The 25,966-nt window shown below is 34.8% G+C and overlaps 1 protein-coding gene across 3 annotated transcripts in view; it reads left to right on the top strand.

Moving 5' to 3' along the window:
* lrrc8aa (leucine rich repeat containing 8 VRAC subunit Aa) overlaps positions 1–22,742 on the top strand; it is a 31,035-nt gene extending 8,293 nt beyond the window's left edge. Inside the window, exons 2-8 of one of the 3 annotated variants that reach the window (XM_016272751.1) lie at positions 3,194–3,818; positions 5,561–5,635; positions 10,971–11,579; positions 14,648–14,980; positions 17,131–17,301; positions 19,003–19,308; positions 22,376–22,742. In XM_016272751.1, coding sequence (XP_016128237.1) covers positions 3,204–3,818; positions 5,561–5,635; positions 10,971–11,579; positions 14,648–14,980; positions 17,131–17,301; positions 19,003–19,308; positions 22,376–22,651 — 2,385 coding nt within the window. In that variant the 5' untranslated portion in view covers positions 3,194–3,203 and the 3' untranslated portion in view covers positions 22,652–22,742. Of the gene's footprint in view, positions 1–3,193; positions 3,819–4,935; positions 5,636–8,239; positions 8,935–10,970; positions 11,580–14,647; positions 14,981–17,130; positions 17,302–19,002; positions 19,309–22,375 lie in introns of those variants that run through there. The other 2 variants (XM_016272750.1, XM_016272748.1) reach the window with 2 other exon arrangements.
* Positions 22,743–25,966: the final 3,224 nt, after the last annotated feature.

Here is a 25,966-nt window from a genome sequence, read left to right as displayed (position 1 = left end):
TAACAAAAACATGTAACAAAATTACTAAACTTAAATGATAATTAAAATGGAAACTTAAAATATAAAAATTAATTCAAAATATAAATAATACTAATATATAAACAGCACTAAAATAACACTTACTAGCCCAAGTCAAAAGCATTCATCCTCAAGTGTCTGTGATATTTTATTCTCTAGAAATGACTTGAGTTTACGAGAGGTTTTTGCTCTTTTAGTGTAATAACAGCACACCTCTAAACAGATTTTAATTGGCTCATAACTTCTTAAAGGGGCCCCACATGGGCAGAGGGGCTGTTTCGGATACAAATGGGTATATATATGCATTTCACTTAATACAGCCAGATGGCTTACCGAAATAAGCAAAACTATATAATATCTTTTAAAGCCTCTAATCTTTGACCATGCTGTATACTCCAGTTGAGGATGTTTTGAAACGGAGGTGCTCTAACTTGGAGTCATTTCAGCTCAACGTGGAATTTTTACAAGGTCTCTCAATAAACAATTGCAGGGGCCTTTTCTGCATTTTCACTCCAGCTCCTGAATCCCAAACGGAAAATTCCCAGCCTTTCCGACTCTAAGTATAGATGTTAGCCGGAGCGGTTCTCCATCTATAGTGAGTCACTGATTCCAGAGTACGGTCTACACTGACATTTGTTTGGTGTCTGTGCTCATCTAAATGCTGGAACGATTGATTGAGGGTAGGAAATGATGAATTATCTGTCTGGATGCCACATTATATCGCTCTTTCTTTCTTCATCTCTTCACTTGTGTTTTATTAGCCCTTTCCCAGCTCTTTCTCCTTTTCCCGTCCCTCCTCTCCCTTTCACCTCTTCTAATGCTTGTGTCCGCTATTCAAACCCTTCTGTATAGAATTGCCATTATTTAAAGGAGTATTTGAAGTTACAGCTTACATTTTGGTCTGTTCCTCACACAAGGGTTTTTCAGAGGACATCATACATTTTTTAGGTTTCATTCAGTTAATGCACAATCATCAAGAAAGGTTGAATAGTCATATACTCATGGATCTGCGTATGCACTAAAATTGTGTATTTCAAAGTGAAAACCGTTATTTTAAATTGTAATAATATTTCACCGTTTTTACTGTATTTTTGATCAAATAAATGCAGCCTTGCAGAGGAGACATCTTTCAAATACAAACAAACAGAAAAAAATCTTACCAACCAAACCTTTGAAAACAGGAAGGTATTGGGCAATGTTGGATGAAAAGGCATGTGCATTTACACATATGGATTTATGCATTATGCAAGTGTAATGCATTTACACTTATTCAACTTACATATTTTCGTTTTAAACATTCTTTTTAAATCTTGCTCTGCTCTTGAGGAATAATGTTCAAATGGATGCACACTTTAAAGAATCCATCAGAAACAGTGTTTCATTACATCTTGTTTTCAGCAAGCTGTGATTTGCGACGTACTCTATGTTTGGCTTATAGCAGACACGGCAGCTGTTGGTAATTCTCAGCTCCAATCTGGCAACCCTAATGATGTTGTGCCTCCAAAACATCAGTCACCAGACTAATCATAAACGGCCTTTATAAAGTCAAGCGCTCTGCTGGATTTAACCACATAACCGTGTGTGTGTACATGCATCATATGTACCTTGAAAATGCCTGCTAAAATTAGGCACAGCTTTGATTTTGAGTGCGAGTGCGTGTGTGTGTGTGTGTGTGTGTGTGTGTGTCTGTGTGTCTGTGTGTCTGTGTGTGTGCGAGCGTGCGTGCGAGTGTGTGTTTATGTGTCTGTATGAGTGTGTGTGAGTGAGTGTGTTTATGTGCCTGACAGTGTGCGTGTGTGTGTGTGATTTAATGGAGTTTTCTTGTCCTCCTGCAAACACGCACAGCTGAGGATGGTTTGCTGACTCATTCCAGCCGCTTGCTGTGTCCATGATCTGAGCTCTGACTCACGGCTACTGTAAGAGAAAGATAGGAGACTCAATTAAGGGAAACTCTGTGTGTGAAGTGAAAGGGACAGCAGACAGAACAGGGTTAAAGGTCATTAGAAAACGTGTTTTCTCACACAGTTAAAAAATTTCAGTAGGCTATTTACTTCTTTCCGTGAACAGTTTAACAGTGAATGTTTTTCCAAGGGGAAAAATGTTTGTCTTTAAGGGAGTTGCTTTATGAATGGGCTTGATAGTTGTGAAAATAATGTCACATTCACAATGCAAAAATGGTTTTATTGTCTATATATGCAAAATATATTGATTTTATTTTATTATTTATTTTATTGTATTTTATTTACAGGTAGAAATGATCATTTGAACAAGGTGAAGAAAAGGCTTAAAAATTACGTTGTTTGTTTGCAAAAATAACCTTTTGCAAAAGGATGAGAATTAAATGAAAGGCTAGTATGAAATAAAATTAATTCATTCATTCATTCATTAATTTTTTAGGTAGCAATTAGCTTTTTGCAAAATGTTTGATAATGATACGAAAGGCTTGGAAATGAATGTATTAATTTAAATTAATTTATTATTTATTTGTTATATTTATACAATTTATTATTATTTTATTTATTTATTTATCTGTTTTATTTATAAAAAAATTTAGGCAGAAACTATCTTTTTCAAACGATTGCGAATGATATGAATATCAATAATATTTCTATATATTTATTTATTTTATTGTATTTTATAAATTACCTTTAGCAAAGGGTTGAGAATCATACAAACACTTAAAAATGAACTAATGCAAAACATTTCATTTATTTATTCATTTATTTATTGAACTTTATTTTTTAAAGGTAGAAATTACCTTTTGCAAAGATTGAGAATCATTACTTCATATGAAATGTTTTTTAAATTTAATTTAATTGTATTTTATTTTTAGATAGACCTTTGGCAAAATGTTTAGAATCATTACTTCATGCAAAATATTTTTATTTTGTTTTGTTTATTTGTTTATTTAGCAGAATGTTGAGAATGATGTGAAAGGCATAGAAATGACCCTGCCTATGCAAAATATGATTTTTTATTTATTTATTCATTATTTTTTTTATTTTTAGGTGGAAATTATTTTTTGCAAAAGGTTGAGAATTATATGAAAGGCTTAGAAGTTACCTTATGCTAAATATTTTTATTTATTTAATTGGAAATGACGTGGACATTTGATTGATTGATTATTGGCCTGTCACTTACAGTTTGTCATTTCTTGGTTCTCTCTGTTTCTCAGGTAAACTGTCATGATTCCCATCACTGAGTTGCGATACTTTGCTGATACACAGCCGGCGTATCGGATTCTGAAACCATGGTGGGACGTGTTCACAGACTACATCTCCATCGTCATGCTGATGATCGCGGTGTTCGGTTGCACGCGGCAGGTCACGCAGGACAAAATGATTTGCCTGCCGTGCAAATGGGTCGTCAACCAGACCTGCGAACAACTCAACGTCAGCGTGCCACTCAATGCCGAGCCCAAGGGCATCCAGTACGACCTCGACAGACACCAGTACAACTACGTGGACGCCGTGTGTTACGAGAACAAGCTGCACTGGTTCGCAAAGTACTTCCCGTATCTGGTGCTGCTGCACACGTTGATCTTTCTAGCTTGTAGTAACTTCTGGTTTAAGTTTCCGCGGACCAGTTCGAAGCTGGAGCATTTCGTGTCGATCCTGCTGAAGTGTTTCGACTCGCCGTGGACGACGCGGGCGCTTTCTGAGACAGTGGTGGAGGAGAGCGACCCGAAGCCGGCGGGGAAGATGAATGGCTCGATGGATAAGAAAACCTCCAGCGTCAGCGACCAGGATGTGGAGGCAAGCGTTCCCATGCTGCAGAGGACCAAGTCCCGCATCGAGCAGGTAAAAATAACCTTTTGCTGAAGCTTGAGAATGATATAAAAGGGTAGGAAATAAAAATATTATAGGCTTAGAAATTAATTATTTTATTAGTTATTTATATTATTAATAATTTATATAATTTATTATTTATTAATTTATTATTATTTATTAATTGCAAAAGATTGAGAATGATATTAAAGGCTCAAAAAATATTTCTATTTATTTATTTTATTTTAGAAATTACCTTGAGAATCATACTTTCAACACTTAGAATTAAATGACCATATGCAATATATATATATATATATATATTATTTATTTACTTAAACTTTACTTTTAGGTAGAAATTAAATTACCTTTCGCAAAAGATTGAGAATCATATGAAGGCTTAGAAATTACATCATGCTAAATTTTTGTTATTTTATTTTTGGTAGACCTTTTACAAAATGTTGAGAATGATGTGAAATGACATAGAAATGACCCCGCTTATGCAAAATGTTTTGGTTTTTTAATTAATTAATTAATTTTTCTAGATAGAAATTACCATTTGTAAAAGGTTGAGAATGATATGAAAGGTTACCTTATGCCCTTATGCTAAAAATTTATTTTTTATTTCATTTGATTTCATTTATTTCATTAGGTAGAAATGACGTGGACCCTGGAGCACTGGAGCACAAAAGCAGTCTTAAGTCGCTGGGGGATATTTGTAGCAATAGCCAACAATACATTGTATGGGTCAAAATTATAGATTTTTCTTTTATGCCAAAAATCATTAGGATATTAAGTAAAGATCATGTTCCATGAAGATATTTTGTAAATTTCCTACTGTAAATATATTAAAACTTAATTTCTGATTAGTAATATACATTGCTAAGAACTTCATTTGGACAACTTTAAAGGCGATTTTCTCAATATTTAGATTTCTTTGCACCCTCAGATTCCAGATTTTCAAATAGTTGTATCTCTCCAAATATTGTCCTATCCTGACAAACCATACATCAATGGAAAGCTTATATCTCAATTTTAAAAAAAATTTACCCTTATGACTGGTTTTGTGGTCCAGGGTCACATTTGATGAGTTATTATTTGATTGTCACTACCGGTTTGTCATTTTTCACTCACGTTCTTTGTTTCTCAGGTAAACTGTCATGATTCCCATCACTGAGTTGCGATACTTCGCTGATACACAGCCGGCGTATCGTATCCTGAAACCATGGTGGGACGTGTTCACAGACTACATCTCCATCGTCATGCTGATGATCGCGGTGTTCGGTGGCACGCTGCAGGTCACGCAGGACAAAATGATTTGCCTGCCGTGCAAATGGGTCGTCAACCAGACCTGCCAACAACTCAACGTCAGCGTGCCGCTTAATGCCGAGCCCAAGGGCATCCAGTACGACCTCGACAGACACCAGTACAACTACGTGGACGCCGTGTGTTACGAGAACAAGCTGCACTGGTTCGCAAAGTACTTCCCGTATCTGGTGCTGCTGCACACGCTGATCTTTCTAGCGTGTAGTAACTTCTGGTTTAAGTTTCCGCGGACCAGTTCGAAGCTGGAGCATTTCGTGTCGATCCTGCTGAAGTGTTTCGACTCGCCGTGGACGACGCGGGCGCTTTCTGAGACGGTGGTGGAGGAGAGCGATCCGAAGCCGGCGGGGAAGATGAACGGCTCGATGGATAAGAAAACCTCCAGTGTCAGCGACCAGGATGTGGAAGCAAGCGTTCCCATGCTGCAGAGGACCAAGTCCCGCATCGAGCAGGGCATCGTGGACCGTTCGGAGACGGGCGTCTTGGAAAAGAAGGAAGGAGAGCAGGCCAAGGCGCTGTTTGAGAAGGTGTGTTCATATGATTTATTTAAGAGCTGGTCTCAAGTCACAAGCAAGACGTCTAGCGAACAGCACTGTGTTCTAAAATCCTAATGAGGTGCCTCTGTGGTGAGCGTTTCAAGGCATCATAGGCACACTATTTTTAAGTTCATTCCTCCAAAATACCTTCTTTTGGCAAAATTCAAAGGCAGCATTAGTGTAGAGTGCAATCACAGATTTGCATTGTGATTAAATATGCTTAAATATGAATGTATATACAATTTGTGAATATATACTTCAAATACTAATAAATAAAATATACCTATTTTTTCTGCATCAGAAAGGGCTTTATTGCCAAGTGTGTTTTGGTGACAGGAGCTTCCAGTGCAAAGAAAAAGTACAGACATGCATATAATCAAATGAAATATAACACTAATAATAAAGAGAATAGACAATCAATAAAATAATAATAACTATGTGCAATTGACTGTTTCATCCAATACTGAAATATTGATAAATATTGTTTCATAAATATTCAAATATTAATATTTAATAAACATATTTATCATTTATAATTTTATTCTTAATTAATTTACTAGTAATAAGTAAAATATAGTTATTTTAGCCAGTGCTGATAAGTACTGCCTTACATCCTTACGTAAATACCAATATATATTTAATAAATATATTTATAATTTATACTTTTATACTCCATATCAGGCGATGCCAAAAATATTATTACATATATATTTAATACAAATATTTATAATGTATACTTTTATACTTACTTCATATACTAATAAATAAAATAGTTTTTTTATTAATATATATATATATATATATATACGTGTGTGTGTGTATATATATATATATATTTAATTTATACATTTACACTTACTTCATATACTAATAAATGAAATATAGTAATTTCTTGCAATGCTGAAAAGAATATTTATAGCTAAATATTATCAAATAAATAAATATTTATATATTAACGTATATTTATTAAATATATTTAGACGTTTGTGCTTACTTCATATACTAATAAATAAAATATAGTTATAGATAAGGATTGATAAATATAAATAAATATTTTAATTTTTTTATTTTATTTGTGTCACATTGTTAACATGATTTATGCAGTTCCATTTCAGTTAGGATGCCTTTGAAGGACGCTGTCTATGTAGGTAGTGGACTGCGAAGTAGTTCACTAGGTAAAAAAAATTTACCCTTATGACTGGTTTTGTGGTCCAGGGTCACATTTGATGAGTTATTATTTGATTGTCACTACCGGTTTGTCATTTTTCACTCACGTTCTTTGTTTCTCAGGTAAACTGTCATGATTCCCATCACTGAGTTGCGATACTTCGCTGATACACAGCCGGCGTATCGGATTCTGAAACCATGGTGGGACGTGTTCACAGACTACATCTCCATCGTCATGCTGATGATCGCGGTGTTCGGTGGCACGCTGCAGGTCACGCAGGACAAAATGATTTGCCTGCCGTGCAAATGGGTCGTCAACCAGACCTGCGAACAACTCAACGTCAGCGTGCCACTCAATGCCGAGCCCAAGGGCATCCAGTACGACCTCGACAGACACCAGTACAACTACGTGGACGCCGTGTGTTACGAGAACAAGCTGCACTGGTTCGCAAAGTACTTCCCGTATCTGGTGCTGCTGCACACGTTGATCTTTCTAGCTTGTAGTAACTTCTGGTTTAAGTTTCCGCGGACCAGTTCGAAGCTGGAGCATTTCGTGTCGATCCTGCTGAAGTGTTTCGACTCGCCGTGGACGACGCGGGCGCTTTCTGAGACAGTGGTGGAGGAGAGCGACCCGAAGCCGGCGGGGAAGATGAATGGCTCGATGGATAAGAAAACCTCCAGCGTCAGCGACCAGGATGTGGAGGCAAGCGTTCCCATGCTGCAGAGAATTAATTTATTATTTATTTGTTATATTTATACAATTTATTATTATTTTATTTATTTATTTATCTGTTTTATTTATAAAAAAATTTAGGCAGAAACTATCTTTTTCAAACGATTGCGAATGATATGAATATCAATAATATTTCTATATATTTATTTATTTTATTTTATTTTATAAATTACCTTTAGCAAAGGGTTGAGAATCATACAAACACTTAAAAATGAACTAATGCAAAACATATTTATTGAACTTTATTTTTTAAAGGTAGAAATTACCTTTTGCAAAGATTGAGAATCATTACTTCATATGAAATGTTTTTTAAATTTAATTTAATTGTATTTTATTTTTAGATAGACCTTTGGCAAAATGTTTAGAATCATTACTTCATGCAAAATATTTTTATTTTGTTTTGTTTATTTGTTTATTTAGCAGAATGTTGAGAATGATGTGAAAGGCATAGAAATGACCCTGCCTATGCAAAATATGATTTTTTATTTATGATTTATGATTTCATTATTTTTTTTATTTTTAGGTGGAAATTATTTTTTGCAAAAGGTTGAGAATGATATGAAAGGCTTAGAAGTTACCTTATGCTAAATATTTTTATTTATTTAATTGGAAATGACGTGGACATTTGATTGATTGATTATTGGCCTGTCACTTACAGTTTGTCATTTCTTGGTTCTCTCTGTTTCTCAGGTAAACTGTCATGATTCCCATCACTGAGTTGCGATACTTCGCTGATACACAGCCGGCGTATCGTATCCTGAAACCATGGTGGGACGTGTTCACAGACTACATCTCCATCGTCATGCTGATGATCGCGGTGTTCGGTGGCACGCTGCAGGTCACGCAGGACAAAATGATTTGCCTGCCGTGCAAATGGGTCGTCAACCAGACCTGCGAACAACTCAACGTCAGCGTGCCGCTCAACGCCGAGCCAAAGGGCATCCAGTACGACCTCGACAGACACCAGTACAACTACGTGGACGCCGTGTGTTACGAGAACAAGCTGCACTGGTTCGCAAAGTACTTCCCGTATCTGGTGCTGCTGCACACGCTGATCTTTCTAGCGTGTAGTAACTTCTGGTTTAAGTTTCCGCGGACCAGTTCGAAGCTGGAGCATTTCGTGTCGATCCTGCTGAAGTGTTTCGACTCGCCGTGGACGACGCGGGCGCTTTCTGAGACGGTGGTGGAGGAGAGCGATCCGAAGCCGGCGGGGAAGATGAACGGCTCGATGGATAAGAAAACCTCCAGTGTCAGCGACCAGGATGTGGAAGCAAGCGTTCCCATGCTGCAGAGGACCAAGTCCCGCATCGAGCAGGGCATCGTGGACCGTTCGGAGACGGGCGTCCTGGATAAGAAGGAAGGAGAGCAGGCCAAAGCGCTGTTTGAGAAGGTGTGTGAGGATGATTTATTTAAGAGTTGCTCTCAGGTCACAAGTGGGACGTCTAGTGAACAGCGCTGTGTTCCAAAACCTAGTGAGCTGCCTCTGTAGTGAGCGTTTCAAGGCATCGTAGGTGCACTTTTTAAAATGTATTCCTCCAAAATGACTTCTTTTGGCTAAATTCAAAGGCAGCATTAGTGTAGAGTGCAATCACAGATTTGCAATGTGATTTAAATATGAATGTATTTATAATTTGTACATTAATACTTCATATACTAATTAATAAAATATACCGATTTCAACCAATTCTGAAATATTGATAAATCATATTATGTAAATATTTATACAAAAGTGTAATAAATAATTTAAAATGTACTTATGTTTACTTCATATGCTAATAAATAAATTGGTTATTTCAGCCAGTGCTAAAAAGTATTGATAAATATTATTACATAGATAATTATATATAAATATATATTTAGAATGTGTACTTATTCATATACTAATTTATACTTATACATAATTCATATAATATATAAAATTATAATAAACAATTGATAAATATTATACATAAATATGTATGTATTAATATATATTTATGTATAATATTTATCAATTGTTTATTATAATTTTATATATTATATGAATACTAAAAATATGAAATACTGAAATATGAAGTACAAATCATAAATATATTTATTGATAAATATTATACATAAATATGTATGTATTAATATATATTTAATAAATATATTTATTATTTGTACTTCATATTTCAGTATTTCAGCCAATGCAGGAAATTATCGATAAATATTTTTAAATTAATATATTTAATAAATATATTTATAATTTATAATTACTATATTTTATTTATTAGTATATGATTTAGCTTATACAGAAAAGTATTAATATTATACATAAATATGTATGTATTAATATATATTTAATAAATATATTTATTATTTGTACTTCATATTTCAGTATTTCAGCCAATGCAGGAAATTATCGATAAATATTATTACATAAATATTTTTAAATTAATATATTTAATAAATATATTTATAATTACTATATTTTATTTATTATTATATGATTTAGCTTATACAGAAAAGTATTAATAACACAAACACATTTACTTAATACAATAATAAATAATATATGATCTAATAAATACATATTTATATACTACTATATATTTAATAAATATATTTATATATTAATGCTTACTTCATATATTAATAAATATAAAAAGTCATTTTGTCCAATGCTAAAAAAAATTTGAAAATACTATTAAATATAAATTCATGTATTCATATATTTAATAAATGTTTATACATTTTTGCTCACTTCATATACTAATAAATAAAATATATTTATTTAATCTGATGCTGAAAAATATTTGTTATTATTAAATGTAATTTTATATATTAATATTCGATAAATATTATTACATAAATATTTTTAAATTAATATATTTAATAAATATATTTATAATTACTATATTTTATTTATTATTATATGATTTAGCTTATACAGAAAAGTATTAATAACACAAACACATTTACTTAATACAATAATAAATAATATATGATCTAATAAATACATATTTATATACTACTATATATTTAATAAATATATTTATATATTAATGCTTACTTCATATATTAATAAATATAAAAAGTCATTTTGTCCAATGCTAAAAAAAATTTGAAAATACTATTAAATATAAATTCATGTATTCATATATTTAATAAATGTTTATACATTTTTGCTCACTTCATATACTAATAAATAAAATATATTTATTTATTATATATTATATATATATATATATATACTGTATATATCATCTTAAAAGTATAATTATTTCATATACTACTAAATAAAATATAGTTATTGATAGATATTTCGTTTTATTTGTCACATTGTTAACATTTCAGTTAGGATGCCTTTGAAGGATGCAGTCTATGTAGGTAGTCTGCTAGGTTTTGGAACGGAGCCCAAATATTCTGAATATATGGTCTCATCTCATCCTCCTCTCTTTTCAGGTGAAGAAGTTCCGTATCCACGTGGAGGAGGGTGACATCGTTCACCGTCTTTACATCCGCCAAATCATCATCAAAGTCATCCAGTTCCTCATCATCATCTGCTACACCATGTACTACGTCCACCACATCAAGTTCAGTGTGCCGTGCACCGTGGACATCGAGCGGCTGACCGGTTATCGCACGTACCACTGCGCCCATCCTCTGGCCACGCTCTTTAAGATCCTGGCCTGCTTCTACATCAGCCTGGTGGTGGTTTACGGTCTCATCTGCATGTACACGCTGTACTGGATCATCAGCCGCTCGCTAAAGCGCTACTCCTTCGAGTCCATTCGTGAGGAGAGCAGCTACAGCGACATCCCCGACGTCAAGAACGACTTCGCCTTCATGCTGCACATGATCGATCAGTACGACCCGCTGTACTCCAAGCGCTTTGCCGTCTTCCTGTCGGAGGTCAGCGAGAACAAACTGCGACAGCTGAACCTGAATAACGAATGGACTCTGGAGAAACTCAGACAGAGGATAACCAAAAACTCGCAGGAGAAGCTGGAGCTGCACCTCTTCATGCTGAGCGGCATCCCGGACACAGTGTTTGACCTGGTCGAGCTGGAGGTGTGTGGCTTTGTGTGTGTCAACGTTTGTATATGTGACCCTGGAGCACAAAATCAGTCATAAATAGCACGGGTGTATTTGTAGCAATAGCCAAAAATACATTGTAAGGGTCAAAATTATCGATTTTTGTTTTATGCCAAAAATCATTAGGATATTAAGTAAAGATCATGTTCCATGACGTTATTTGGTAAATTTCCTACCGTAAATATATCAAAAAATATTTGATTAGTAATATGCATTGCTAAAGACCAGTGCCGATCCTAGACTTCTTGGGGCCCTACGCAAAACTGGAGGAGATTAATGAATGAACGAATGAATGAAACGCATTTGTCCGTGTCTCGAATCGCGCTCGCGGAAAGCGCGTGAGAAACAGTGTCTCTTCCGCGGCTCGGTACGCTTTCAACTCATTTTTTTTTAGCCTCGAGCATAACTATGACATTCACATTACATTATTTGACTGATTTTTACGTAGAAAGGGCGACAGCGCACCGCATTAAAAGAAATGATCATTTATGTTTTCATAACCGCTGTCCAAATTCAAAAACAAAACTAAAATTAAATAATCTTTGAGAGCAGCGGGGCCCCCTGTTGTTTGCGTATAGGGAGGATCGGCTCTGCTAAGGACTTAATTTGGACAACTTTAAAGGTACTTTAAAACATTTCAAACTTTAAATGCTTTTTTTTTTTTTTGCCCCCTCAGTTCCCAGATTTTCAAATAGTTGTATCTCAGCCAAATATTGCCCTATCCTAACAAACCATACATCAATGGTTGATGTATAAATCTCAATTTCGAAAAATTTACTCTTATGACTGGTTTTGTGGTCCAGGGTCACATTTGTAAAACTCCTACCGAATGCATATTTAAAGAGTTAGTTCACCCAAAAATGAAAATTAGCCCATGTTTTACTCGCCCTCAAAGCGTCCTAGATGTATATGACTTTCTTCTTTCAGACGAATCCAATCGGAGTTAAATTAAAAATTATCCTGGCTCTTCCAAGTGTTAGAATGGGAGTAAGGGGGTGTTTTTGTTCAGCAGTCCAAAAGTAGTCAAATAAAGCGCATCCATCCATAATAAAACGTGCCTCAAACGGCTCCTGGCGGTGAATAAAGGCCTCATGTAGAGAATCCATGCGTTTTTGTAAGAAAAATATCCATATTTACAATGTTATAAACTATTTTTTTCTCACTTCCAGGGACTGTCGTACGTGCAAGCCATTCAGGTGGGTGACGTAGGACTTATGCACGCGCGCCTCTGAGATATGCTAGTCTCGCGAGTTTGTTAACAGGAGCAAAGGAAGCAATGTTTCCTTACTTTAGCAAGGGAAAGCCTGTCTCCTCTTGGCTTATATCGAAATCCTCCAACATTTTTCTTTACAAAACCTCGTTTTGTGCTTCTAATTCGTGACCGACATTTTGTTTTGCAGCTCTCCGCACTTCCGCATTCATCACTAATAATGCCGCGTGCGCTATGCATCCGTCCTGCGTCATCCGCCGGAACGGCTTCCGCCTACGACAGTCAGCAGAAGTGAAAGAAAAGTGTTTATAACGTTTTAAATATGGCTATTTTTCTTGCAAAAACGCATCAATTTGCTACAGGAGGCCTTTATTCACCCCCCCGGAGCCATGTGAGGCACGTTTTATTATGGATGGATGTGCTTTATTTGACTACTTTTGGACTGCTGAACAAAACCACCCGCCCACTGCCATTATAAAGCTTGGAAGAGAAAGGACAATTTTTAATATAACTCCGATTGGATTCGTCTGAAAGAAGAAAGTCATATACACCTAGGATGCCTTGAGGGTGAGTAAAACACAGGCAAATTTTCATTTTTGGGTGAAGTATCCCTTTAAAGTCAGACGTTTCAGGTCGTGCTTATAGGCCTGTTCAAGACCTGCTTAAAGTAGCCTGTTCTCTGCTAAACTTCAACTTGAGCAGGGCTGCACAGTTAATCAAAATTACACTGAAATCCGCAATATGTTGTGCAGTTATAACATGGCAAAGACTGCTTTGTATCTTCTGTTGAAAACAAAAGAAGATATTTTGAAGAACGTTGGAAATCTGTTTCGGTTCCTGAACATCCCTTTGACAAAAAAATACAATGTAAGACAATGGGAACCGAAGCTGTTTGGTTAATGTCTTCCTTTATGTTTCACAGAAGAAAGAAACTCATAGCTCTGCAGCTTTCCACCAAAATAAAAGCTTGAAGGTTTAACGTTGTGAAATAAAGAAATAAAGACTGCCATAAATAATAGTATTGTTATTTAACCAATTTACCATAATTTAAAACATTAATAATATTTCTTATTTTGTTTAACATTTGTATTTAGCAGTAATAATAATATATGATTATTATTGTTTTAATTAATACATTTATTTAAATTATAAAAAATTATTATTTTATAGTCATATTGATATAATCACCAAATGTTTGGTCAGATTATACAGCCCTAAAAACAATTAATTTAAATAAATTAAATATTTTAAAATAATTATAATAATACTACTAATATTTTGTAAAAAGTTTTAATTGATTTATTTAAGTTATGGTTTTATAGTCATATTGAGGAATTCACAAACTGATTGACCAAATTATGCAGCCCTATGAATAATTTATTTAAATAAGTAATTTAAAATATTATTATTATTATAAATTATTTATTAAATACAATTATTTGTAGGGCTGTATAATTTGGCCCCCCCCAAAAAAAGTCATAGTTCAGTTTCTTCCCCAAAGCATGAGTCCAGTTCAGCTTCCCCTTAAGTAACCGCTTGTGTGCAGTAAGATTACTCTGTAAGATCACGTTTTACTTTTCACAGCTGCTTAGGAGGAAGTTAGAGCTGTTTCCTCACACATGGCTTGCTTTCTTTTCTTTCAGGTTTTTAATTCTTAAAGGCAAAGTGTGTAATTTCTGTGCCATTGATGTCACCGAATGGAATTGCAAAAATAATGAGGTTTCTGGAATAATATCCTCTATATGCTATTGGTCAAAAAAAGATAGCCCCGCCCCAGTCGCACACCACTGGTTGCTTTAACTGCAGGTAAATGTATTCTCTGTGTTTCCTGCAGGTGCTGAAATTGGAGCTGATCCCTGATGTTACGATCCCGCCCATAATCGCACAGCTGTGTAACCTGAGGGAGATGTGGCTTTACCACACGCCGGCCAAAATCGAGGCTCCTGCTCTGGCCTTCCTCCGCGAGAACCTCAAATCACTACACATAAAGTTCACAGACATTAAGGAGATCCCACTGTGGATCTACAGCCTCAAGAACCTCAGCGAGCTTCATCTGACCGGAAACCTCAGCGCGGATAACAACCGATTCATCGTCATCGACGGCCTGCGGGAGCTCAAGAGGCTCAAGGTCCTGCGGCTGAAGAGCAACCTCACTAAACTGCCTCAGGTGAGATGATGTTACTCTCACAAATTCATCAGCACGTTCAGAAAGGCATGATGTCAAAATTATTTGCATTCTTATTACATGTTCCTAGTCTTGTTGGGCTTGGTTTATCAGTGCACATTATTATGAAGACAAAAAAAATATTTTATTGAAATCATGTAGCAAAAAAAAGTTGTATAAATATATAAATAATATATGTATAATTTAAATGGTTTGTAATTTAAATTATGTAGAAATGTATTGTTAATATAAATATCAATAATATAGTATTGTTTAAATAATTTGTATAAAATAATCGTTTTATCTTTTGGTAAAAAAAAATCTTTATAATATTATGTGCGTAATAGAAAAGACATTTATTTATATATATATATATATATATATATATATATATAAATTATAGAAACTATTTTATTATTTACCTTTATTTTAAGGTGTCCTCATTACACATGTTACATGTACTTAACAACAATTAATTATGCGTAATTGCATGCAAGTAACCCTAAAACAAATCCTAATCCTATCCCTAACCATATAGTAAGTACATGTAGGTAATTAATATTACTCAGTACTTAAATGTATAATTACACTGTAACAATGACACCTTAAAATAAAGTGAAACCAAAATTTTATTAACAATTTAATTATGATATACAGCATTTTGGTCATTGTTATAATAATTTTTTTATAATAAAATATTGTATACAAAATATTTCATTTATATAATTATATAGCTTAAAATATGTATATAATTTCATGAATTTATATAATTAAACTTAATATAATAAATATAATATTATATAATATAATGTTTATAATAAAAATAGTATATATAATAAATTATAGGCTATAGATAATATATTAATGTATATTATTTATATTACATATAATAAATAGTTCTTTCCTTCAGAGATAATCTGCGATATTTACCAATAGTAAAAATAACTTCTGTATTTATGCGTTGTGTTATGCTAGGTAGGTATTAGGGCTGTCAAAATGGCTGAAAATCTAAATTAAATTTTTTTTACTTAAATATTATCAATATTCGAATTATATTCTCAGGCCACAAGGGGGCGCATCGAACAAAATATTATGCACGTTTCTTCAAAGCGTAATAAAATAACATGACTATCTTTGAAAAAAGTACATAATGTTTAAAATAATGTTTATAAACCTTATATAATTAAAGTTGCTTAAACAATTAGAAACAAAACAGCATCATGCATGTATGTATAGTTTAATACAAAGGACCGAAAACCAATCACAAAGAGTACTTTCTTCATTTAAAAAACTTAAAGTGGTCATATGATGCTATTCATTATTTTGTGTATTTGGTGTAACAGAATATGTTGACATGCTTTAATGTTCAAAAAACATATTATTTTTCAAATACGGTACATTATTGTAGGTCCTCTATCCCCCGCCTCTCTCAAACGCTTCGTTTTCAACAAAGCCCCTCCTTTGACAAGCGCAGTCTGCACTGATTGGCCAGCTGACCCAGTGCATTGTGATACTTTTACATGGTTTTCGAAACATGCGTCTCTCTTGTGAGAGACACGAGTGCAATGGTGATAGATGTCCCTCTAGAAAATGTGATAAACATACGTTCTGTGTGAACGGTTTGGTTTCGGTTTTGATGTAAACAACATCATCTCCGCATTGATGTTCTTTTTTCCCCGCAATATTCTGAATGAACAACGTAGCAGCGCCGCATCTAGTCGGTTCAACTGGATAGGCTAACAAAAGCATTAAAATGCAATGACACTTACATCCACTGATAAGGTGCACGAATTTTATTTTATTTAATGCAACGTTTTTGCATTAGAATGTTGATTTTTATTTGAAATTCGACGAATTTTCGAAATTAAAGTTTTTTTTTTTGACAGCCCTAGTAGGTATGCAGGTGTGTTATGCTTGTTGTAGGTATTTTTGTAAATATTCAGAACAACATGTTGCAAAAATTTATTCATATGTAATTTACTACAGAAAAAAGTGGAGATAGAAGACCAATGGGGAAATTCTAATAATCATCCTAATGTTCTTACCTCTGGTGCTGTTTGTAATCTAACAGCTGAATATATTCACACAGAATTGTGTTTTATAACTCCTTTAGGAACAAATAATGATTCCAGCACATCTTCTTCCCCCTGCAGGTGGTGACGGACGTTGGCGTTCACTTGCAGAAGCTCTCCATCAATAACGAAGGGACCAAACTGATGGTTCTGAACAGTCTGAAGAAGATGATGAACCTGACGGAGCTGGAGCTGCTGCGCTGTGATCTAGAGCGGATCCCGCACTCCATATTCAGCCTGCACAATCTACAGGTCATCAGTCATCCTTCATAACTCTGCATAATACCTGTGCTTGTGCCAGAATGGATTTTCCATACATTATGGAAAGTTTCATTTGAATTTTTGAACTCGGCATCATAATTTTTGGGCCTTTTTGCTGTTATTTTAAAAGATGCAATAATTTGCAATAGGGGTGTAACGGTACACAAACATGACGGTTCGGTTTTGACGTCACGGTTCGGTATGGTTTCGTTGTAGCAGGAGGAAATAAACTAAACATAAATTGCTTTTTTTTTTTTTTAAACAATGTTTAACAAATTGCTCTTTCTTTAAATAAATTAAATTATAATTAAAATTTTCTTTACATCTACCTTATAAAATAAAATCGACCTCAGCTTCTGCTATAAACTACAGGGAGCCCTTTTACGTTACTATAAGGTTACAATTAACAAGTGCCCAAACTCAAATTTAATTACTGTTTATTTTTAACTATAATAATCAACACTCAAATTAAAAAATTGTATGCAATCATGTAAAATGCTATGTGACATCTTGATTACAAGCCGTTTTAATCGCATCTTTCCACGAGTGAAACACTGATTGTGCGATTACATGAGGCATGAGATGTTAATTCACGTAAAATAAAACTAGTAAAGAGGAAGGGATGATCGCACTCACTTGAGTTTATACAGCGATCTGTCGCGCCACATCAAAGAGCGCCAAAATGCCATTTATTGTCTAAATTTCCTGGAAAAATTGAATGATTTGTTCGGTATACGTGCGTACCGAAACGAAAGACCCATACCGAAAATATTCGGTACGAATATGTGTACCGTTACTCATTAGAATTTTATATACACGACATTCCCAATCATAGTTATTAATGTTGTGCACTGCTGTTTGAGTTTATCACCGGTAAACTGAAGCGCTCTTTTTAACTTAACCAAACGCATTCTATATGAGATAAATCAGATATACATCAAATAAACACAATATTACAACGTACAATTGCACAAAAGGCTGCAAACGAACAGCGCGCATCTGAAGTGTCTCTGAAGGAAATAATGCATTATTTATCGGCTTTAAGATATCGGCCAAATTTTCTTATCAGGCCGATACTGATAACAGAAAAAATGAGCCGATATGGGCCGATACCGATATGGTGGCCGATATATCGTGCATCCCTAGTTACACTAGGGCTGCATGATTATGACAAAAATTATAATTGTCGATTATTCCGTTGAAATTGTAATTGCAATTTATTAATTACGATTATCAGAATTTACATTGAATGACGTTTATACCATTGTTTGATGCAACTGCATGCTGTATTTTTATATGAAAATAAACAAGCTGAAAACACTTTTAACAGAAAAACCTTTAGTGCTTTTCTATAGTATTAAGCCTCAAATGTCAATCGGATTGGTTTCTTCTTTAAATTATAAAAAAAGTAAAAATATGAATGGTATTATAATGTTATACTAAAACTAAACATAATTGTGGCGTCCGTAATTGTAATCGCGATTAGAAATTCGATTAATTGTGCAGCCCTACGTTTACACCCCTAAATTGCAATGTATATGCATGTAAAACCAGATTATTGAGTGTCTTAAACTTGCTGTGTTGTATAAATGCTGTACATTTCTTAATGCTTGGCATCATGCCACAGGTATTTTCATGCTCGAACAAGCTCTGTTCACTTATTCTGATATGCACATCAACTTCTGTCTGCAGGAGATCGATCTGAAAGACAACAACTTGAAGACCATTGAGGAGATCATCAGCTTCCAGCATCTCCACAGACTGGTGTGCCTCAAGCTCTGGTACAACCAGATCGCCTATATCCCCATCCAGATCGGCACCCTCACCAACCTGGAGCGCCTCTACCTGAACAGGAACAAGATCGAGAAGATTCCTGCCCAGCTCTTCTTCTGCAGGAAGCTGCGTTACCTGGACCTCAGCCACAACAACCTGACCAGCATCCCTGCAGACATCGGCTTCCTGCAGAACCTGCAGTACTTTGCGGTGACAGCCAACAGAGTGAGTTGAGCATAAATGTGCAGACTTGCACCTCACCTTCCTGTGAGATTCCCTCAGACACTGCTATCTGAGTTCCCTGTAAATCTGCAGATGTACTATGTGTACAGATAGATGATGTATATGGTACATTTCCAGGGTTATTCCTAATAAACAAATTGAATTGAATAGTAGGAACCATTCAAAAGTTTTGAGTCTGTAAGATGTAATAATAATATAAAAAAATAATAAATTAATCATTTTATTCAGCAAATATACATTAAATTGCTCAAAAGTGACAATAAAGAAACTTATAAGGTTACAAAAAAAAAGAATTTCAAATAAATGCTGTACTTCAGCTATTATATATACTGTATATGTAATATTCTAAAATATTGTGTGTACACAGAATTAATATAAATTATATAAAATACACACAATATTTGAAAACTAAAACACACGTGTGTGTGCACGTGTAATTTATATTTAATTTATTTTGTGTATATAAAATAAATATTTCATATATAGTATTTATGTATATATATATATATATATATATATATATATATATAAATGTAATTTATTTTTATTTAAAATATTGTTATTTTTAAATTTTTATTTAATTTGAATACATGTAATTTATATATATAATTTAATTTATAAATAATTTATATTTTATATTTATTTTATATACATCTATATAAAAATAAATATTATATACTGTATGTATGTGTGTGTGTGTGTGTGTGTGTGTGATATATATATATATAGACAGTATATAGATAGATAGATACACACATACACACGGTATAATATATATATAATTTATTTAAAATATTATTAAATTCAATTATTATTAATTAAATTAAGTAATTAGATAAACTAATTATATAATATAAAATGTATATATATGTTACTATATAATATGTATTATAATAATAAAAAAAAAATTCCTGATGCTTTAAAGTAAATACAAGTTCTTTAAAACTTCAGTATGTTCATGGTCTTATTGTGAATGATTCATAAGTGCATATTATACCAAAGAAAAAATGCTTTCATAATCTTTTATGTACTAACTTGCTTACTAATCTAAATCTAAATCACTCATTAGCAAAATAGCCATTTAGTCATTGTTTTTGCTTACTGTTGCAGGCGACGCATCCTTCCTAAAATTATTGCAACACAGCCATCTAATGCCAGTTAACGCTAATTAAATTACAATTACCGCAATCATAGCAAATATTTTTGAGGTTTGTAATATAAAATATTGTGTCTGTGGTGTTTGAGGACGGGAATCCTCTGCAAACTCACAGTGCCAGTGTGACAATGTATCAGAAAGGCGGCTCCAGTTGTGCTTTCGGAAATCCTGTTTGCTGCATTAAAGCCTGATTTCTCAGCAGCTCCAGTCTTTCCACACCCTCGAATCACGTCTTACGCATACCTATCTGTCAGACGCCCATCAGAGCTTTCTCTGGGGCGTAAGCGGCATTAAACGGTGCCATTGTTTTGTTCAATCTGGATTTTTGGATGCGAGTCAACAGTCAGGGTACATACAGACCTAAAGTCCAGGAACATTATGGTGCAACACACACAACCTGTGTCTCTCATGTGTTTTGAGTTTGACGGACACTTGTGCTTGTTTTTAGTAATGGGCGTGTTGGAGAGCGTGTGTGGCATGTTTCTGAAAATAGCACCTTTATGGGACCTCCTGTCGAGGAGTTTGTGCACTTACACACACACACACACACACACACACACACACAACCTTCCCGGTTCTTTCATTAGCTCGTTGTTATCTAAATGAGTTGTGTAATTTGTGTTATTTGTTGAGAATCAAGGTGGATGGTAACTAGATGCACATGTTTGATTTTTAGAGAGAGAGAGAGAGAGAGAGAGAGAGAGACAGTGTGTGTGTGTGCCAAAATTAGCCACTTACTCTGGAGATAATTGGTTTTCCTGTGTATAATATGTTTTCTGGGTCTCCGCCCTGCCGAGCGAGTGGCTTTAAATGGGGCACGTCATTTATTATGAATAGATCATATTACACGACTCTCTGAAATACTTGATTCTGATTGGTCAGTCGTGGCATTCTGCAGTCAAATATTGTCGCATAATGGTGGTTAAACTGGATAACTGAAGCTATTGCCTGCGTGGCTCTGCTGGTTTTGGGTTTCTCATATCAATCAGCGAAATAAACCCTGAGCAAGACACCTGATCCCCCGACTGATCGCTGACTGTACATTACTGTTACATACTGCACAAAACACACAGATTGAATGAGCTGAAATCAGATGAACACTTATTTTTCATTATTTACTCCATTAACAAAAATAACTGAAAATAGTTTATTAGCTACTGAAATAAAACCAAAATTGCAATATGACTAAGTATGATTTATCAAACGGCAAAGGTTGCAATTTAATTAAATATGTTTTATATTTTTATTTAGGTAAGTTAATATTTTTAGTTACTACTACTAATAATTAATTAATTGTTGTTGTTATTATTATTGTTATAGTCACATTGATATTGATATAAACCAGGGTTATTATAGTTAACTGAAACTAAAGCTAAAACCGTAAAAACACATTTTTCTCACTTCAAATACAATAAATTTCAACAAAAAAAAAAAGCTAAAATAGCATTGCTACAAATACAATAAACCACACTTTAAGTTGCATTTGCAGTTTTTATAAACTACATATTTTAATTTTTACTACATTTTCATAAAAGTTATGTACAATAGTGTTTATCTTATTTTCTGTCAATAGATTACATTTTACACACTACATTTGACTATTTTTATAAACTCCATATTTTCTTGTGAAAACTGAAAAAATATTGTGTAATAACCTTTTATTGCAGAAAACTAATGTTCTTCAAAAGCACAGAGACCTGTGCATTATACAAAATAAAGGGAGTATTTTGTTTTATTGTATATGTATTTATTTATTTATTGTGGTTTTAATTAAAGCTACATGCAATAACGTGTTTGTTTTTTATTTTCTTTCATTAGATTACATTTTACACACTGATGAAAGAGAATCATATCACAGCGCTTGTGTGTGAACCATGTTTTGCTCTGTTTCAGATCGAGGCGCTGCCACCCGAGTTGTTCCAGTGTAAGAAGCTGCGGACGCTGAATCTGGGAAATAACTGCCTTACGGTGCTGCCGTCACGTTTCGGAGAGTTAACCGGCCTCATGCAGCTGGAGCTCCGCGGAAACCGGCTGGAGGGATTACCGGTGGAGCTCTCCGAATGTCGCCTTCTCAAGCGCTCCGGGCTGATCGTAGAAGAGGACCTCTTCAACACCTTGCCGCCGGAGGTCAAGGAGCAGCTGTGGAGAACCGATAAAGAACAAGCCTGAGCGAGACAGAGGAACTCTTAAAGGCATAGTCCACCCAAAAATTTACATTTGCTGAAAATCTACTCCCCCCTCAGGCCATCCAAGATGTAGATGGGTTTGTTTCTTCATCAGATTTATAGAAATGTAGCATAACATCACTTGCTCACCAATGGATCCTCTGCAGTGAATGGGTGCCGTCAGAATGAGAGTCCAAACAGCTGATAAAAACATCACAATAATCCACACCACTCCAGTCCATCAGTTAATTTAATACATTTTTGCTTGTGAACAGTGTTTGATCTGTGCACATTTCTCTCCTAATTCAGACGAGATGACGTTTTCACTAGAGAAAGCAATATTATGGACTTCTGGACGCTTCTCAAGACGTTAACTGATGGACTGGAGTGGTGTGGATTACTTGTGGATTATTGTGAGGTTTTTATCAGCTGTTTGGACTCTCATTCTGACGGCACCCATTCACTACAGAGCATCCATTGGTGAGCAAGTGATGCAATGTTACATTTCTCCAAATCTGATGAAGAAACAAACTCCTCTACATCTTTGATATGCTAATGGTGAGAAATTTTTCAGCCAATTTTCATTTTTGGGTAAACTCTAAAGCAGGTCGTTCTGCTTTCAATTCATTTTTTTTTAAATCATTTTTAATTTGGGCGATAACGTTTCTTCTCCATATGAAGGGAAGTTGTGGACAGTACAGTGCCATCTGTGCTTAGAAACGTACACTGATACACTCACTCAAACACGTTCTCATACACAAACACACTTTTTTGCAAGGTCAAGTCATTTGTGTACTGCCCCCTACAGGCACGGAGGGGCATGCATATAAACGACGACTACATGGTGAACATGTGGATGCGAGTGCCTATGTTAAACCAGTGGCATTATGGGAATGAATAGATATAACAAGCAATATGTGGTTTGTACATTATTTACTTAGCGGCTGCGTCCAATCAGGGAAGAGTCGACTGTTTATGAATGTGCCAGCTGAGTTATTAAATACGTAAATTGTACATTTTAGAGCCAATACCCACCGAATTAAATGCCAAAAAGGTGATATACAAAATCTACTACTTATATATGCTTTTAAAGACTATGAATATGATGCCACAAATGTCTTGCTGAAATCTTACACTCCACAGACTCTACACAAAGATATAGAAACTATGAACTCAAACACTCGAATGAACAAACTTTTACCGTTTTGGACGGACTCACATTTGGATCATGTGACCTGCACGTCACATCCCATTGGTCGACTTCTCAAGGGGAGTGATGACGTCATAATGACTCTTGTTCCCACACTATCATGGCCTTAACTCTCTTTGAGCTGTATGCTGGAGCTCATCTCAAAGATAAAGTGTACATTTTGTGTTTATAAGTTTTATAATTTTACAAAAAAAAAAAGAGAAAGAACAAAAAGAAAGCACGGACTCATGCAAACTGTTCATGTGTTTGCAAGAAAAAAAAAACCTATGCGTTAATGTATCTTTTTTTATATGTACTGTATGTGTTCATATGATTTTATTTTCTGATTTTTATTTGAACTTCTCTTTTTGTTCGGAAGATTGCCTAATGTACACAGTATGGCTTTAAACAAAACCAAGTAAAGACTTCTGATGAACATTCAAATGTGTTTTCATATTTTTCACAGAAATGGGTCATTATTGTTAAGCATCTGCTACAGTTGGTTTTTCATAACACAAGGTTAATTCAGAAATGATTGGGCTAGATGATGCAAATATAAAAGTAAACCATATAAAACACTGAAAAAGAGAAACTTCTAAATCATGTGGTCCAAAAATGATAACCCATTTAAAGGAATAGTTCACCCCCAAAAAAGAGACTTCAGTCCATCACTTTTTGACCGAAATATCTATAATAATCTCCTGTTGTTTCTCACTTCAAAATCCATCCACATATTTGTTTAGAACCGTTTTCACTTATTAACAGTGCTTTGTCCATATTTCTCTCCTGATTCAGACAAAACTTTTTCACTGCAGAAAGCAATATTATGGACTTGTAATTTACCCAGAAGCAACATTTTAATGTTAAAATGTCTTGATGGATTTATTTCTTACAAACACGCAGTTTTTGCTTCACATGATGTTATTTGATGGACTGGAGTGGTGTGAATTATTGAGATGTTTTTATCAGCTGTTTAGACTCTGACGGCACCCATTCACTGCAGAGGATCTATTGGTGAGCAAGTGATGCAATGCTACATTTCTCCTAATCTGATGAAGAAGCAAACTCAATTACATCTTGGATGGCCTGAGGGTGAGTGAATTTTCAGCAAATTTTTAATTTCGGCTGAACCATTCCTTTAAAGTGTGTCTGTGTGCAAACCGGCAGATATTCTGATGAAACACTCACTTTTTAAAGTAGTTTTATTAATAAAATGTATATGGCGTTATGCACTAATTGCTATCAAATTGATCAAATAATGTGACAGTTCAAAACCTTATTCATAATTTTAAGTCCTAGCCACGCTTGGCATTGTTTTCTGAAAAGACCCGTAGACACTGACCCATAAGTTCTTAAGTACCACATCCCTCAACAGCACACACACCTTGTGTCAGTGAACACTGGGCCTTTCTGTTTTCTGTGAGTAAGCAGAGGGGAGTACAAGCGCCATGCCACATAAAAGCTCCCATTCATTCACTCTCTGTTAGTGAAGTCATGGTCACTTCCAATTAAACCAAAATAAAAACTCTCTTAAAGGGGTCATATGATGTTGCTAAAAAGAACATTATTTTGTGTATTTGGTGTAATGAAATGTTTATGCGGTTTAAGGTAAAAAAACACACATTATTTTCCACATACTGTACATTATTGTTTCTCCTCTATGCCCCGCCTTTCTGAAACTCGTTGATTTTTACAAAGCTCATCGGTCTGAAAAAGCGAGGTGTGCTGTGATTGGCCAGCTATCCAGTGCATTGTGATTGGCCGAATTCCTCAAGCGTGTGACGGAAATGTTACGTCCCTTACCATATTGTGATGCCTGAGGCAACCACATGTGACGACCCCGGGCTGGACTCCGCTTCGTCCACAGTGAAAGCCGATCCTGTGATCCACAGCGCGAAGTTGTTGTATTTCCTCAGCGACCAGCACAGATCAGCTCCAGGCATGACGAAGCAGATATCGTCCTCTTTTGGAAGACCAAACAAAGTAGTTTCGCTTTCACAACGAAGCACACAGCGTCTTTACGACATGGCGGCGGCCGCAACAATACTACAGCGAGAATAAAAGTTAAGCCTTCTTTCTTTGCGTGAACATTTGGGCGGCATTATGCAAATCTTCCCACATAGTGACGTA

This window comes from Sinocyclocheilus grahami, unplaced genomic scaffold, assembly GCF_001515645.1.
Source record: "Sinocyclocheilus grahami isolate Dianchi unplaced genomic scaffold, SAMN03320097.WGS_v1.1 scaffold73.1, whole genome shotgun sequence".
Lineage (NCBI taxonomy): Eukaryota > Metazoa > Chordata > Actinopteri > Cypriniformes > Cyprinidae > Sinocyclocheilus > Sinocyclocheilus grahami.
This window is presented reverse-complemented; position numbering and strand designations above follow the sequence as displayed.